The sequence below is a fragment of the Falco biarmicus genome, chromosome 15 (genome assembly GCF_023638135.1).
Source record: "Falco biarmicus isolate bFalBia1 chromosome 15, bFalBia1.pri, whole genome shotgun sequence".
Lineage (NCBI taxonomy): Eukaryota > Metazoa > Chordata > Aves > Falconiformes > Falconidae > Falco > Falco biarmicus.
In genome coordinates, this window is record NC_079302.1 from 23065688 (window position 1) to 23080905 (window position 15218).

The following is a 15218-nucleotide window of genomic DNA, read 5'->3' on the forward strand; positions in this document are numbered from 1 at the left end:
CCAGCACCCTGCCAGGACTTGGACAGGATGAAACAATACATGACTTGTTTAAAGAGAAGAACAGCAGGTGAGACTGAACACAAAGCCCTAGAAGGGACTCGAGTCCACATGTGAAGCTTCTCCAGGCGCCCAGGATGTGTGGAAGCTGAAACCTCAGAACCAGCAGGCAGCAGCACACACACCCCTGCCCCCAGCCCCTGCCAGGGCTAATCACCCAGTTAGAAATTAGAAGAGGTTTATTAAGTGGCCAAGCAATAAACACGTCAGTGTTTATTTTTTTGCCTTTATTGGCACTTTATTGCCTTTATTTTCACCGGACCACGAGTAGAAGGAGAAGCAGAGGCCACCAGAGAGCACGGCACGGCTCCGGCGAAGCAGGCACCGGGTCAGCCCTGGGCAAAGGCAGCTCCCACGCACGGGTCCCTGCCTGGCCTCTGGCTCTCACGTGAATGTCCTCATCTGGAAGAGCAAGGTCTCCTTGAACTTCCTTGAATCGTGTCCGTATCCAGCTTGAGCTCAGCGTAGTCGACAACAGCACTGAGGCAAAGCTCCACCTCACGGCTGCTCTCCTCCAGGACAGTGTGAGCTGGTTCTGGGTCTGTCTCGATCACCTCCAAACAGGAAAGGGAAGAATCACTGAGCAGAGCCTAGAAAGCCCGGCTGAGCAAGAGGAGGCTTTTGGCCTCCAAGATCAGCCACGTACAGGGGCTAGAAAGGACCATTCCCATTTATTTCCCCGGGAAGGTGACAAAATTTAACTCTTCCATTACAGTGTTTGTTTCTACTGACTGAACACCATAATCACGTCCATGACTGGGAATACACCCGTGGGGACAAAGACTAGGTCATAGGTACCTGTCCCTGTGTTTCAACCCTGTAGAGTGTCAGACCTTTTTCATGGCCCGCTACAGATCCAGCAGGCCTCTAAATTAGGATTAAGTTCCCCTGTGGGAGGTCTGTGGATGGAGAACCCCAAGACTGAACCAAACCAGAAAGCACCTTTTCCCTCTTGTCTTAGCGGGAGGTGCTTTCCAGACACCATGTGTGGGGCAACAGCCACGCTGGTGAGGGCTGGGGACGGGCATTTTGGAATGGGGACGAACTCACTAGGGAAGCCTCCGACTGCTGCTGCTGCTGTGTTTTGTGTGGTTTACAGGTCTTAAAAAGGCTCAGAAACGAGGGAAGAACCGTCACTCCAGGTACGTGTGTGGGGCAGTTTCTGGAGCGATGCTTCTCCAGACTGCTGCACGACTGCCACGCAGCGCCCGGGCTGCTCCACAATGAGACATCCCACACAACATGGGCACCACCACCAAAATCTCTATCGGTGTAGGCAGAGCTGACAGCTCACCCACCATGTGCCGGTGGGCTGGCCAGCGCACACAGAAGAGCACTAGTGTGGCTCTCCACTCCAAAACAAGAGTCAGAGTGCAGTGCCTTAAACTCCTTGTTGGTGAAATGCACTGAATTCGATGAAGAAATTTTAACACCACAAAACGTGATAAAATCGTAAAATGTGCCCTCCCGTTCAACACAGGTTGCAACACTTCAGCTTTTGGCAGAGGCCGGTAGTTTGCACGTGGCTAAATGTGTGTTGTCAAAAGACCTCCCCATTTTGTGTTGGTGTCACAGGTCACTGCATCTGCCTCTCCCCCAAAACGCACTGCGGGTGAACCTCATGGATGGATTAAACGTCAGGAGGACGCAGGAGCTGCTCAGCCAGCAGAGATGGTGGCCTGCCAGGGTTTTTTTGTAGCAGCTCCGTTAGCTTTTCCTGTTTGCATTTCTTACCTTCTTCTTCACAGGCCACGTGGCTCCTGGGCCCCTCATGGTGGTATCCACCCACTTGATGGTGCGCAGGCAGTCATCCCAGTCTTTAATCTGCTCCGGCGGCAGTGGGAAGGTGATCCTAGCCACCTTGCACTTCACAGGGTGCATTTTGAAGGTGACCGCGACATCCGATTTCAAGGTCACTGTGATGGCCTTAGCACAGCCAGCATGGAGGTGTCCCACCTAGGGAGAACCAGAGAGCCAAGACCAAACTGGAATCACTAGCAAGGGCAGGACTGACAGCAAAGAGATCGATGTGGTGAGCAGCTGTGCCAGGAATCTGCCTCTTACTGTGTATTCATCTGAGGTTTGACAGAGGAAAATACAAAAGATGCCACCTCCTGTAACACTGAGCCTTTTCTGTGGGGTTGACAGCCCCATGCCAGCTAAGCCAGGGATTGCAGATCCTTTGTGGCACTGAAACAGGCTCTCACCGGTACGTGGTGACTCCCTGCCAGCTCCTGGGAACCCGCCGGGCAGGGCTGGAGCAATGGGAAAAGGCAGAGCCATCCAAACTCACCTTGGGGGAGAAGTGAAATGGGGTGTCTGCCAGCCACTCAAACCGCATCGCCTCCGTCCTGCTGCGGTTGGTGATGGTGAAGGTCACACTGTAGGGTTTCCCGATGTGACAGTCCCCGAACGGGATGTGATTCACTCTGGCAGCTGCTAGGAATGAGAGCAGGAGGTCTCAGTGTGCCTGAGGTCCATCCACCCCCCTCACATCCACAGAGACAGGCGTGGCCAACTCTTCCTTGCTCCGAGCCTTCCTCCCTGGGGAGATGCAGTTCCTCATCCTACCACTTCCATGGAAACACCCTGCCACATCCCTAAACCCGTGGCTGTGGCTGTGCAGAGCCACGCAGCACAGCATGCACTGCCCCTCTGCACAGAGCCAGCACGCTCCCAGACCGCCAGGTCAGGGGGTGACAGCACAGGCTGCGTGTATCGAGGGCACAAATCATTAGGCACAGGCTTCTTCTCCATAGCACACCATGGGCTGGCAGCCCTCCTTTTGGAGATACTCAGCTGAACGTGGGTATCTCTGACCCTTCCCTGCTAGCCTGCAAGCTTCTCCCTTGACAGAAGATCTTCTCTTCTGCTCTCAAGCTGCCTCTTAAGCCTCTGCAGGCTACAAAAGGCAGCAGGATCTGGCTGCTGAAGCTGGACCGCAGGTGCGCGGCCCAGGGTGAGCAGAAACGTCTGTTTTCCTGTTCCTTGATCCACCTGGGCAGCCTTTCCTCTCTTACCCTCAATTACGTCTTCCTCTAGATTGCCCTCAGCATTCTCCTCCTCCTCACTGTCTGCCGCCAGTCCGTGGATGTTATCTAGCGTGAAGTCATCCTCGTAGCCTTCGCCCACCAGCTGAATGTCGGTCTCCTCATACGGGTTGTTCACCACTGACAGGTGGATCCTGCCTTCCACACGCTGGGCCAGGGTGGGTTTGAAAAGCACGTCAAACTCTGCTAATTCCCCACGGAGCAGGACCAGGAGAGCGGTGTGAGGCTTTCTCTCTGCACAGCAATGAAATCAGCGACAAGTGATACAGCTGTACCGCTGAAATATTTCCGTGGGGCGTAAGGGGTTGAAACCCAGCTGCCTCCAAGCACAGGTTCTCCCACCAATGGTGCCAGACCATCCTCATATGTTCACAAGGCTACGACAGCACCACGCGTATCACTGCTGAAGTGTCTTAAACACAGGTTAACACCCAGCGCTCACTCAAACTGCAGTCAGTCAGCTCCTGCCACACGTAAAGCTGAGCCAAAGAATGGGTTTGGCTTCTGTTGGCTGGCTGTGGGCTCAGGGGCTGCCTCCATTCAGGCTGCTACTCCCACACGCAGCAAAGACCTCAGATGGTCCGCTGAAGTGGTAATAGCCCCCCGCAACTCAACCCACCATGTCCAGAGGAACAGAAAAAACTTCCAACCACTTTCTAGGAGGAAGCCCTGTGCAGAGTCCACATGAAAAGCTGGGGGTACAGAGAGCCCCAGCAAAGAAACAACATCTAACATTTGGCGGCTGCTTGGCCAAGCCAAGAGCAGGGCACACATTTCTCCCCTGTGTGGATGACCGCGCTTCACGCTTACTGGATTTACGTCCTGCAGGAGAGTCCTCCTTCACGCCCCCAGCTTGGTAGATGCATTGTGTGGTGGGCCTGGCTTTCAAGAAGAAAACTCCCACTTCATCCAACAGGTCTATCGTCAACTGAGAAAAAGGAACACAGAGCACAACCACACTGGTGTGGGTACAGGGTGACACGTGGGTTGGCACCGTACTGGTGCTGGTCCAGCACGGGGCATCCAGCATGCGTCCCCGCTTCAAACACAGCTCGTAGCTAAACTTACAAAGTTCAAGTAAAACTAGACAGAAAAAAGAAGTGTTCAGAGGCGTTGGGATACAAAAGTAATGAACAGAATTTTTCATTCAAGTGTAGTAAAATGGGATCAAATACAATCTAATGCGACTAGGACATCACACGTGCCCACCCGAGAATCAAAGCGTGAGAAAAGAGATGGGGGGAAAACACCCCACCAACTTTCTTGCATTGTATTTGACTGAAAAGGATAGGCTGGTCAGAAAAATCGCATTTCCAAGAGGAACTCTCCTCCTGGAAATTACAAGTCAGTCATTTGCTTAAAAAGAATTTCTGAGAGCTGTTTCCAGGTCTGCCATGTTTCCTGGGACCTTTTCTCCACGAGACAAGCACTTGTTCCCAGACCAGAGCATTCCCTGAGCAGGTCCTCACCTGGACAGGTAGGGTGCCACCATTACGAAGGACCAGAGGGAGTTTTTGTGAATCACCCAGCAACAGCTTCTTAAAGACCAGCAGAGGGTTCCCTCTCTTACTGTGAAGTACCGGGCGCAGGACTGTCACCCGAGGCAGAGTCCCATCTCCACTGACACGGAAGGTCAGGCTTTGCGCTTTAATTGCTGCAGGGCTGCAGGAAAGGCAGAGGAGAAATCATGACGGCCGGCACTAACCAATTTCCCACCTGGCAAGCAACAAAGCAGGGGCCACCCACTGCATTTTCCCTGGCTGGTGCTCCTGTACCCCACGACACAGGTCTCCTCCACCCCCCTTCTCCCAGTCCGATCAGGGCCATTCACAAGAGCTCTGAAGAGCCAGAGCCTTCCAGAGTAGCATTTAAAGAACATGTCACTGAATCGAATCGTGCAGCACAGCAGGTAAATAATGAGGCGACAGGTGAGACATGGCAAATTCACTGGCTGCGATGATATGAGACACATGTAAAAAGCATGAGCGCAGCATGGAAATAGTATAAAAGCAAGAAGGGAAAAACAAATAGCACCATCAGTAATGATTATTTCCAAGGACGCTAAAAAAGGAATTGCGTACTAGAGCAGAAAGCTGACTTGTCCTGACTCAGCCACTAAACGGCTGGGGAAGAGCCGGTCAGGGCCCTGGTACGCACGTCCCAGGACAGGGGAACTGGGCTCCTCTTTTAGAAGGGCTCCAGTCGCTCCTTTGACAGAGAATAGCTTAACATACCCCAGGTAATCACATACAATCATCTCATTTTCACAGAAACAAGGAGGAAATAATGCACGCTGGCTGGCTGGCACAGAAACGGCTTCATCTAAACCTTTGTCCTTGGAAAGCCTCAGCTCAACAGTCGCACATCTCCATTTCTTTCTGATTCACTAACTCCCAGTTGGCTGCCAAATGCTGCACTGTCTTCACAGTCACTCGAGGCTAAGCTATAACCCCTTCTCCTTCTACTCTGTCTAGTAGTTACCGCCTCCTCTATTCTCTAATGCCAAGCACTCTGCCTAAGGCTACTGAGAGCATCAGGGTTAACAAGAGGTCGGGGTCCTCCCAGAGGAGGGGCAGCCATCAGGCAGGTCCCCCCGCCCAGATTTCACAGGGGGAGTTACCTCGCCAGGACACCGAGGGAAGCCTCAAAAGTGCACTGGTAGCTCCGCATCATCTGTGGAGTGAAGGTCACCGTAGCAAAGGCGTGGGAGCAGCTGGGCACGCACATCCGAACGGGATCCACCTTGAAAATTTCACTGATGGGGCTGTGAAACTTGGGGGAACCCACAGAGCCGTGTTAGGAGGAAACATCCTTCAGTGTTTTTACGCAGTCTTATTCTTATATGCGTCAGCGGGAACAGCCCCAGACAGCGTGTCTCCCTTCCTGCTTGCCCTGGGCAGGCTCCTTCCATCGCAGGGGGTGACTCCAAAGCGGTGCTGACCTTGCACAGGGAGCCCAGGAGCACAAAAGCTGGCTTCGAGCACTGGGCAGCCACCCCAGCACACAAGGGAGGGGGGCACTGCACGGAAACCCCGCGACTAACCTCAAACTGGCCTTTAAAGAGAAGGAAAAGGCCAGGGAGCCTGAGGGAATGGTCTGCTTTGAGCCCAGGCACGTCAGGCCAGTAAAGGCCCCCTCCGAGCGGGCTTCCAAGAGATGTGCAGAAGGGTTTGGGTCTCCCACCAAAGACCCAGAGCGGCGAGACAAAGCCTTGCTCGAGACGTGCCAAATTCAGAACTGCCACCCTGGCACTGCTGCTCCCCCCTGCAGCCTGACCTGCACGGAGCTGGACTAGTGCGGGCAAGAGGAAGCAACGAGTCTGGAGAACAAGGCAGCGCAGCCTGTAAAGAGCAACGGTCACCTTGGCCTCTTGTTCTTACCTCACCGGCGATGGGTTTGATGGAAAGGACCACATTGCAGGGGACTTTGTTGACATTGTGGATCTTGAAGCGAGCTGTGGCCCGGTGCCCAACCCGAACGTCGGTGAAGATAAACTTGTTCTCATCTCTGACATACACACCCTTGTCTCGCACCGTCTGCGGGGTCTGGCAGAGGTTGACGTTGCTGCAGATTCGATGCTCCTCAAAGATGGACTCGATGTCATCAAATACTGCGAGCAGAGCAGAGGGAGGGCTGAATGCTGAATTCCTGCTGAGTTTCTCGGGACCCTGCTGGCCTCTCGGAAGGCTTGATAAAACCTTTTTGCCCAGGTCACTGCAAAACCCAGCCTTGGGCGGGGAGTCGGCTGCGAGGATGGAGCTCAGTCCCAGTCAAGGAGTATTGCTTTCCTTTTATCCTTCCATGCATCCCTCCCAGCCTCTCCCCGCTGGCTGACTTGAAAAGAACTGGAACCTCTGAGGATTTTAGGGTTTAGCTTCAAGGTCAGGGCGCCTCTCTAACCAAGCATAAGTTTAGGTGCTGACCAGCAGCAGGTCTGGCTGCGGGAACCTGTGGACGGGGCGTACCTGGGAGGCAGGACTCAGCCAGCAGGGTATAGGGGATGCCGAGGGGATTGTCCTGGGGGTCTCTGTCGCTGATATCGATGCGCAGGTGCTCCTCGCACGTCCCCAGTGATTCCGCAGAGCAATCCACCGTGATCATCTGCTGGCCCCCAGGAGGGATGGAACCAAAGCCAGGGTACACCGTGAACATGCCTAGAGTGATGCAAGCCTGCAGAAAGAGTCCCAGGAGAGGCTGATGTCCAGCAGCCCAGCCTTGAGCATCCCCAGCAAGGAGTACGCCACTGCTCAACCTCCAGCCAGGCCGAGCCCCCAGTCCCAGGGCAGGGAGGGATGACTCCACGGCCCAGAGGCAGCCCCAGGAGGAGAGGGACAAGCCAGGAGGAGCTGCAGGCCTGTCCTGGCTGGCACAGAGGAAGGAGTTTGGGTGTAAAAGGTGAAGGTGCTAGCTGGGATCCTCCAGCCTCAGGGGTAAAACAGGAGAGCAGAAATAACTGTGAGAAGTGATGGGAGGGAAGAGAGGGACTGGGAAGACGAAAACACAAGGTCATCTGGTATCTATGGACTGGGACTTCAAACAGGAACGTGCCCACATCTGTGGTATTCACAGACCTATTTTGGCTAGCAGCCACCAAACACGGGACCTGCTTGTCTCTCTTGACCCCACAACTCCAAGTCTGAGCCAGAGCACGGGACTGTCAGTGCAACTGAGCAGCTCCTGCCTCTGCTTGTGGCTGGGAGATGACAGACCTCCATCATGCAGACCGTGTCCCATCCCATGGTGATGAGCCCCCATCAGCGTCCTCCCACAGCACCCACAGCAGTGTGTCTTGGGGAGTGGGAGCCACCCACCTGCATGAAGGGGTTGGCAACCTTCTGCAGCGAGCGCTTGCTTTTCTTGGCTGAGGAAGTCCTTTGGTGTAAGTTCTCACTCTTGTCAGAGTGGGCAGATTTCATTTGACATCCACTAAGAGGAGAAAGCAGAAACATCCATCATGCTGAGCCCCCGCCCCATCTTCCTCTGAAGCCAAAGCTGACCTTCCCCTCCCCACCGAGGAAAGCCTCCCTGCCCCTCGCAGCCCCCGGCGGCACCTCCTGCAGCTTACGGACAGCTCAGCTGTATCACCAGCTTTGCCCGACACACGGGGACACTGAGGCACTTTTCCACTCCCTGTTCACAAGCTGGCGACGTGAACTGGACAATAACCCAGGTGTCTGGGCTGCCTGTCACACACCAGCCACGCTGTCGTGCCTCCTCAGGCAGGACAGGTGGTGCAGGTCTTCTCTCACCTTTTCTCTTGCAATCTGGATGCGTCCTGGTCTGCTCGGTAGATGAGGAATTTAAAGTCAAGGCTGCCTTTGTTCTCCAGCATGAAGGTGCAGGTTTTCCTGCTGCCCTTCACCATGGCACCGAAGTTGATGAGCGAGGCGGGGTGAATGCTGTACTTGCTGAACACAGCTTTTGCCGACACCCTCACTGGGATGACGGCGATGGTCTCGCCTCCTCCGCAGATGCTGGGCTCCATCACCTGCAGCCAGAGGAGGGCTTGGTAAAACCAGCAAAGAGGCCAGCCTTTGGCTCTGTTCCCTGATCCCATCCCAGGTCCCAATCAGCTCATCCTCCCTGTTTCAACGCCTCCTCCAGCACCAGACTTTCAGCTCTGCTTAGGAAGCATCACAAATGTTTTCTGAGACATTGCTGTCACCTACGAGAATTACCCAGCTAAAAGCCCTCCTTCCAGAAGGCACCTGTCCTGCTCACGCTCCCAAGACGTGCTGTGCCACCACTGCCTGGCTGGGGCAGCTCACCTGGTAGTGCAGGATGGGTTTGTCCTCGATACTCATTTCCATCTTGGGGTGGAAGAACACCTGGACCTGCACAGGGCGCCCGGAGGCAGCCAGCAGGCCCTTCTGCGGCTGGATAGCGAAGTGGCTTGCCAGGTCTGGTATGGTGGTGCCTGCAGCCTTCAGCTGGAAACTGGGGAGAAAGGGAAGGAACAAAGACCTCTGCAGTTAAAACCACAAGTGCCACCGGCACAGCCAGGACTTAACATAAGACCATAAAAAAATTAAAAGGGAATGAGTCCAGCTCTGCTTGGGGAATCTCAGATCTTGACAGAGTGCAGACCATCACAAGTGTTGCAAACTAACCTCGACACCCAATTTTCTCATCCCCTCCTTTAAAGAGTCATAAAGAGAAAGGAGCTGCCCCTCAGAGGAAGGCAATGGATCTCAGCAGTGAGTGGCTTCAATTTCAGGGTCTCTCCTTCTGGTTCCTGCTCAGCTGTGAAGGACTGCTGGTGTGGGGCTGCACTCTCTCTTAAAGCCTTTGAGATTAGGGAGCCCAGGCTTTTTATTTAACCAGACCACGAGGCAGCCAGCACGGGAAGCGGTTCTAGCCATGGGCAGGAGGAGAAGGCAGGCCTGGGCAGATGGTGGCACCACGCGTTCACAGACCAGGCAGCTGGACCCACCTGTATGCAATCTCATACTTCCCCTTGTTCCTCAGAGTCAGCACTTGCTTTGCATCATCCAGGACTTTCAGGACTCCAAAATCCATGGTGCCACCTGCACCTGCAGAAAACCCGCAGAGCCAGGCAAGAAACGGGGAGTATTAGTGAGCTGCTACAGACCACACCAAGTGACAAGACAGATATTTCAACACTTCCAGGCGAATTTCAATTGGCCTCTCAATACTGAAATGGGGCTTATAAGAAAGGTGGGGACAGGTGTTTCCGGGGGGGCTGTAGTGACAGGACAGGGGGCAATGGCTTTGAACTGGAGGAGGGGAGAATTACATTAGCTGTTGGGAAGAAATTCTTCACTGTGAGGGTGGCGAGGCACTGGCAGAGGCTGCCCGAGCAGCTGTGGCTGCCCCACTCAAGGCCAGGTTGGACGGGGCTTGGGGCAACCTGGACTAGTGGAAGGTGTTCCTGCCCATGGCAGGGGGGTTGGGACAAGACAATCTTTGAGGTCCTTTCCAACCCAAACTGTTCTATGACACTTGGAGTTCTCAGGCAGCCCCAAACCCTTCTCAGCAAGTCTCCATTCTTGGAAATTTTCTTTAGCTACTTTGCTGCCCTTGCTGCTCTTACTCGGAGAGTATCTGCAGGGTTTAGCAGGTGAGGAGCTGGGTTTCTGCCTTCTTGCTTCCAAACACTGATCCAACAACTTTATGTGCCCTGCTGAGCCCTCAGGAGCTGCCAATTGCTCGCTCACATCGCTGTTGTTTCTAAGCCCCCAGACCAACCTGCACACTGCAAAGCTCAGGGGCGAGAGACTCGAGGCTGGCTGTGCCCTGACAGCCCTTCACTCCACTCAACTTGCAGGATACGCGCTTTATGTGACCGGGCCACGCTTGCATGCTACCCCATCCCAAGCGCTTTGGTTGCTCACCTGCCAAGGCAAGGCAACACACCCAGACTGCTTTGTTTTGGGGCATTCACTGACCTTTAGGAATGTCGATGACTGGAGCAACATCATAGCCCTCTGCAGAAATGCGGATATTTTCAGCCTGGACAATCCCCAGGATGTTTTCTGCATCTGAAACCTGAGGCAGCAAGAAACGAACACTGCTTAGACCGTTCTCTTAAATTCTTTTGGTAGACAACGTACGAGTCCTTGTCTCTGCTAGCTGCTTCCACCATGGCCTACCCTGCTTGACAAGCACTTGTGGATTCCCAAACTCTCCCAACCTGCTCATCTCACGGGCTGACCCAGCGAGATGCTGCTGCAGTAAGAAGCCCTACCAGCCCAGCTCGGCACTCCTTCAGCAGGGAGTGCTGCCGCGGAAGCACCCGGGGAGACACAGCGATGGAAAAACAACCTCAAGAAGTGTGAGGTGTCCCAGAGCAGGTGGCATTGACCGTCAACCCTCTCCTCTTCAATCACCCAGCATCCTCACTGAAGTGCAGCCCCCAAACCAGGGGGAACAAAACCCCAGGGTGACAGCTTGTTGCTCTCCGTTAAGAGCCCCGGACAGGCTCCAGCATGGGCGCAGGGAGCACGCCGAGGTCTGGACAGCCGAACAACAGCATTCAACCACGCACAGCGGCAAGGTGGCTGTAACGTGCGCTCAGGACACAGCGCCTGGTTGTCTGGGCTGACGCAGATGCTCAGGGATGCACCATGTGCTCTGGTGAACCCAGGCTGAGGCAGCAGAAGTTGGGGTCACAGCAGCCTTGTGTCCCTCAGGTGCAGCTCTTCCTGGCCCAGCAGCACACATGCCCCCTGAAGCTCAGCTATAAGAGCAAGTTCCTTGCTGCTAAGGGCCTGCCCCCCCAGCAATGCAGGTAGAAAGGAACCTCAGGAAGGCTCATCCTTTGTCCCCCTCTTTGCAGGGAACCCTTCAAGCACAGCCTCCACCCCGAAGATCACGTTGCCCTGCCAGGGAGGGCACAGTCCCCCTCACCTCCAGTCGGATCTTCTTCTTAATGTTGAGAGCCTTTGTGGGCTTGAAATACAGATGCACGTCAAACTCCGTGCGTGGACCAACGATGCCCTCGCATTGTGACACGGAGAAGTCCTCGCCCAGGTTTTCCAGCCCACAGAGCCGCCAGGCCACAGGCAGCAGGGTGCTGTTTCGCAGGACCAGGGTCTTGCTGTCCTCCCTGCAGAGGCGGAAAGACACCCTGCACCAGCTGCTCGATGGTCAGGGTAGGCCTTGCAATTGAATGCATCTTGGAACAGCCCTATGCATTAGTTTATCTATACACATCCAGTATTTATAGTATCCATAACATTAGTTAAATGTTTTCTCTGTTTCACAAGTCTCAGAGGTGAGGTCCTGGGGAAGGGCTGGGTGCTAACGGTGTATCCAACAGAAGGGACATAAGGAGGAGCAACTGCACTGCTCTCCGAACCAGCAGACGAGATACAAATGAATCAAGATGCCCATTGCACCACGTTGCTGGGGGCTACAGAGCTTGTGGCTGTCCTGGGAGAACCAAGCCAGCAAGGAACGGTGAGCGAGAGACCGGGAACTGCTGGGAGAAAGAGGGACGCCAGCCCAACATCCAGCCTGAAGGGCCATGCAGCCAGCCAGAGAGGCTGAAGGGGAGCTCACCGACAGCACCCGCCCCAGCAGAGGGGCCGTGGGATGACTGACCTGTGCAGAAGCAGCCTGTTGAAATGCACGTGCTCGGGGCTGACCCCCAGCTCCACCTGCACCCCCTGGCAGCACAGGGGGAAGACCACTGGCTCCGGGTTCTCCTTAATGCAGCAGACGAGCTTGTCTTCCACCAGACCAGCTGAAGTGGGGTACGCCCAAATGCTCAGCTTCTAGCCCCGTCCCCGAAACAAGAAATACAGAAGAGCACTCAGTGAGCAGGAGGAATGGCTCCTGGGCACTTACACCAGTGCCTGCCCTACCTGCTGTCCCCTACCTGCTTCTCGTTCGGTTTCAGCCTCATGCTAGGAGGTTCTACAAGGAACGTGTCCGCCTTGAGATCGCGCTCAAAGGAGAAATGCGCCTCTACTTCCAAGGGGGGTGACGTTGAGGATGGTTATCGTCTCACAGTTGCTAGGATAGTCCAGCGCCTTGTACCTGTCCACAAAAGGGGAAAAGGCTGCAGAGGAGACCATCGCCTTCATCCCACACCAAGGAAAGCGTCGTGTCCTGGCAGCGGGAGGCTGCACTGCAAGACCATGTTCCAACAAGCAGGCCAAGAAAAAGGATCATTTTCAGGGGCACACTGGATGCTATGTGTGTCCATCCTTGCGTTACTTTGATGTCCACCCCTGTACTTGGTGCCTCCAGCCCAGACACGTGATGATGCACAGGCCACTTAAAGAGCATTTTACAAAATAGAAATTCAAAGACACCTGGAAAACCAGAGGTACTGCAGGCACATGGGTTCTCCCCCTCTTTGTTGGGTTTCCTTCCCTGCAGGGTATAAAGAAATGCTCTTGGAAAGAGCTTTTAAAAATAGTTTAGCTTTTGTCTTCCAAAACAGTCACGAGATTGCCTTGTATTTCACAGGTTAGCTCAAGGTCTGAGGGAAGGAAATAGAGAGGATTCATTCCCAAGAGGAATGCTGAATTTAAAAAACGTCCCTTCCCTCGGGTATGGAGCAGATTTTGGAGTTAAAGGGTTAAAAAGCGCAAACAGAAACCCAAGGCTACGCATCAGCCTGGCTAAAGATCCTCTTTTGGTTTCTGAACTGTTTTGATTTCATTTGCTTGGGTTGTCAAAATACCACTAGCTCTCCAGAGCTCCCATGAAGAGGAGAACTTAATTTCTAATATTGAAAAAAAAAAAGCTATGTTAAAAATAGAAAATGCGCCAGAAGCTACAATGGCAACTTTTTCAGGCAGACTTTGTCCAGCATTGAGGACAGGGAAACAGAATTTCCATTCTCATTCCTCTGCAGATCCCCCGCGCCCCCATATTGGCAGGTCGAATCATAAGGCCTTACTAATATTACAAATGGAATGAATGTTTTACAAAACCATCAGCAGAATAATTGCTTGTTCAGTCCACCTGTAGAGCTCAAAGCACTTTAAAAAAACACCATAAAGTTCATTTCATAGGTGGCGAAGCTGAGATGTGGCGGGGGGACACAAGCTGCTCCAAGTGACCTTCAGGCTGGAAGCAGCACATGGCTCTGGCCACCAAGGCACCCACCAGGGAGGAAGATCAGCTCCGTCTCTCCCCTGCTCCTCCAGGACTCACTTGCCCATCATCTGCTCAAGTTCACACATCTGTGGCCCTTCAGCCCCCTGCATCTCCCAGGCAGGTCTCCACCTGGGCCTGCCCTGAACTGTGCCTCTGGGACGGCTCGTCCCCAGACGTGTCCGTGACAGCACGAGGCCCTGGAGGTGCCATCCCAACGTCCCATGCTGCGCAGGCAGCGCATCAGGATGCTCGCTCAGGGCGGGGAGCACGTACCAGTCTCTTGACTTCCCACACAGCAGCGGTCCAAAGTGGAAGACACCCGTCTCCGTGACATACTGCTTGAAGACAATGTCGTCGTCTGCCTTGCTCTTCCTTCGGTGGGGAAACACCAGCCTGGGCAGAGAAAACAGGGAATGAGGAGCCGTGAGATGCTCCAAGTAGAAAACCTGGTCAGAAAGCCGTAACCCTTACTGGTGGCTGCGGTACCAGTACTCCCAGCTCCAGGCATGGGACAAGATGCTGGGCGGCTCAGGCAGCATGCTCTGCCCGAGCCAGAAGGTCACCGGGGTACAAGGGGCAGCCCTGGCTCTGAGCCCAGGGGGGAGCAGCGTGGGAGGCTCCCAGGGGCAAGCCTTACCGTGGGTCTTGGCTGATGGTGGGGTACAGGCAGGTGCCCCTGCAGGGCAGCTGGTACAGTCGCTTTGTCCCCAGGATCTCGAAACGCAGCGTCTGCTCAAACTGGCCCAGCACCGTGGAGCTGAAGTGGACCTTCAGTTCCACCTCGCCGCGGGCAGGCACTATCCACCGGCAGCTGCTCAGCCTGGCAGTTAAAGAGGGGGCTTCAGACACGGCTAATGAGCAAACAAGACAAGGAGGAGGGCTGTGGACTTGCCATCCCACGGAGGCACCAACAGAAGGGCCCTGAGGAGCTGGGGATGACAGACCTCACTTGGCAGGGTGGCCGCAAAGCAGAGCGATCTCCTCAGCCCTCAGCTCACCTGACATGTCTCGGCAGGGATGGGACCGTGTCCTCGCCGCTTTGGTGCGCCCCAGGAGAAGATGTGGGTGCTTCCCTGTTCAGCCTCTGGAGACATCTCCTGCCCTGACCGGAGCTCTGCTTCTCCCTCGCAGCCTCCCAGCTGCCCGCAGCTTTCTCCTTGCTCAACTGGCTCCTCACAGGGGCGACCTGCTCCTCTCGGGTCTGAGCCACAAGGGGAGGGAGAAAACAGAGAGGTGAGACCTGCCCCGAGACATCCCCCTCCTGGAAAGCAAGCTGTGGGTTTGTTAACAATTAGGGGAAGCACTAAATAAACAACCGCATCTGCCCAGGGACTTGGTCTTCCTCATCAGGTTTTGTTTTGCCTACAACACTCTCGTTGCCCAGGACCTCAAGGCAAGGCGAGGGTTTGAGGTGGTTTTTTAAACCGTTATTCTCATCTTACAGACATCACAGTGATCCTTCCCCACCCACCCCCCTGCCCTGGCACCTTCACTTCGGGCACAACGGGGGCATCCATGAGACTTACGGCAGCATTC

At 54.6% G+C, this 15218-nt stretch overlaps 2 protein-coding genes across 2 annotated transcripts; both read right to left on the reverse strand.

The window, feature by feature from the left end:
* Positions 1–263: 263 nt before the first annotated feature.
* LOC130159459 (hydrocephalus-inducing protein homolog) lies at positions 264–6914 on the reverse strand. The gene is made up of 9 exons (XM_056361126.1): positions 6836–6914; positions 6488–6783; positions 5728–5879; positions 4577–4769; positions 3927–4035; positions 3078–3341; positions 2351–2496; positions 1792–2013; positions 264–611 (listed from the first exon to the last, which is right to left on the reverse strand). The coding sequence occupies exons 1-9, from the start codon at positions 6912–6914 to the stop codon at positions 456–458; spliced, it is 1617 nt and encodes a 538-aa protein (XP_056217101.1). The 3' UTR covers positions 264–455.
* Positions 6915–6973: 59 nt separating this feature from the next.
* LOC130159085 (hydrocephalus-inducing protein homolog) lies at positions 6974–12610 on the reverse strand. Its single transcript, XM_056360296.1, has 9 exons — positions 12451–12610; positions 12174–12346; positions 11478–11676; positions 10517–10616; positions 9541–9640; positions 8876–9044; positions 8357–8595; positions 7919–8033; positions 6974–7277 (listed from the first exon to the last, which is right to left on the reverse strand). The coding sequence occupies exons 1-9, from the start codon at positions 12475–12477 to the stop codon at positions 6990–6992; spliced, it is 1410 nt and encodes a 469-aa protein (XP_056216271.1). The 5' UTR covers positions 12478–12610; the 3' UTR covers positions 6974–6989.
* Positions 12611–15218: the final 2608 nt, after the last annotated feature.

Bases quoted from the DNA above. Each gene is read 5' to 3' on its own strand.
- LOC130159459 (XM_056361126.1), bottom strand. From the start codon at position 6,914: ATGCATGGAAGGATAAAAGGAAAGCAATACTCCTTGACTGGGACTGAG. The intron at 5,880-6,487 runs GTAAGAACAAGA...GGTTCCCCCAAG, and splicing joins TCAAACCCATCGCCGGTGAG to TTTCACAGCCCCATCAGTGA. The intron at 2,014-2,350 runs GTGAGTTTGGAT...GGTTCTCCCTAG, and splicing joins CATTTCACTTCTCCCCCAAG to GTGGGACACCTCCATGCTGG.
- LOC130159085 (XM_056360296.1), bottom strand. From the start codon at position 12,477: ATGAGGCTGAAACCGAACGAGAAGCAG. The intron at 10,617-11,477 runs GTGAGGGGGACT...TTGCTGCCTCAG, and splicing joins AGAAGAAGATCCGACTGGAG to GTTTCAGATGCAGAAAACAT. The intron at 8,034-8,356 runs GTGAGAGAAGAC...TTCTCCTCTTAG, and splicing joins TCCAGATTGCAAGAGAAAAG to TGGATGTCAAATGAAATCTG.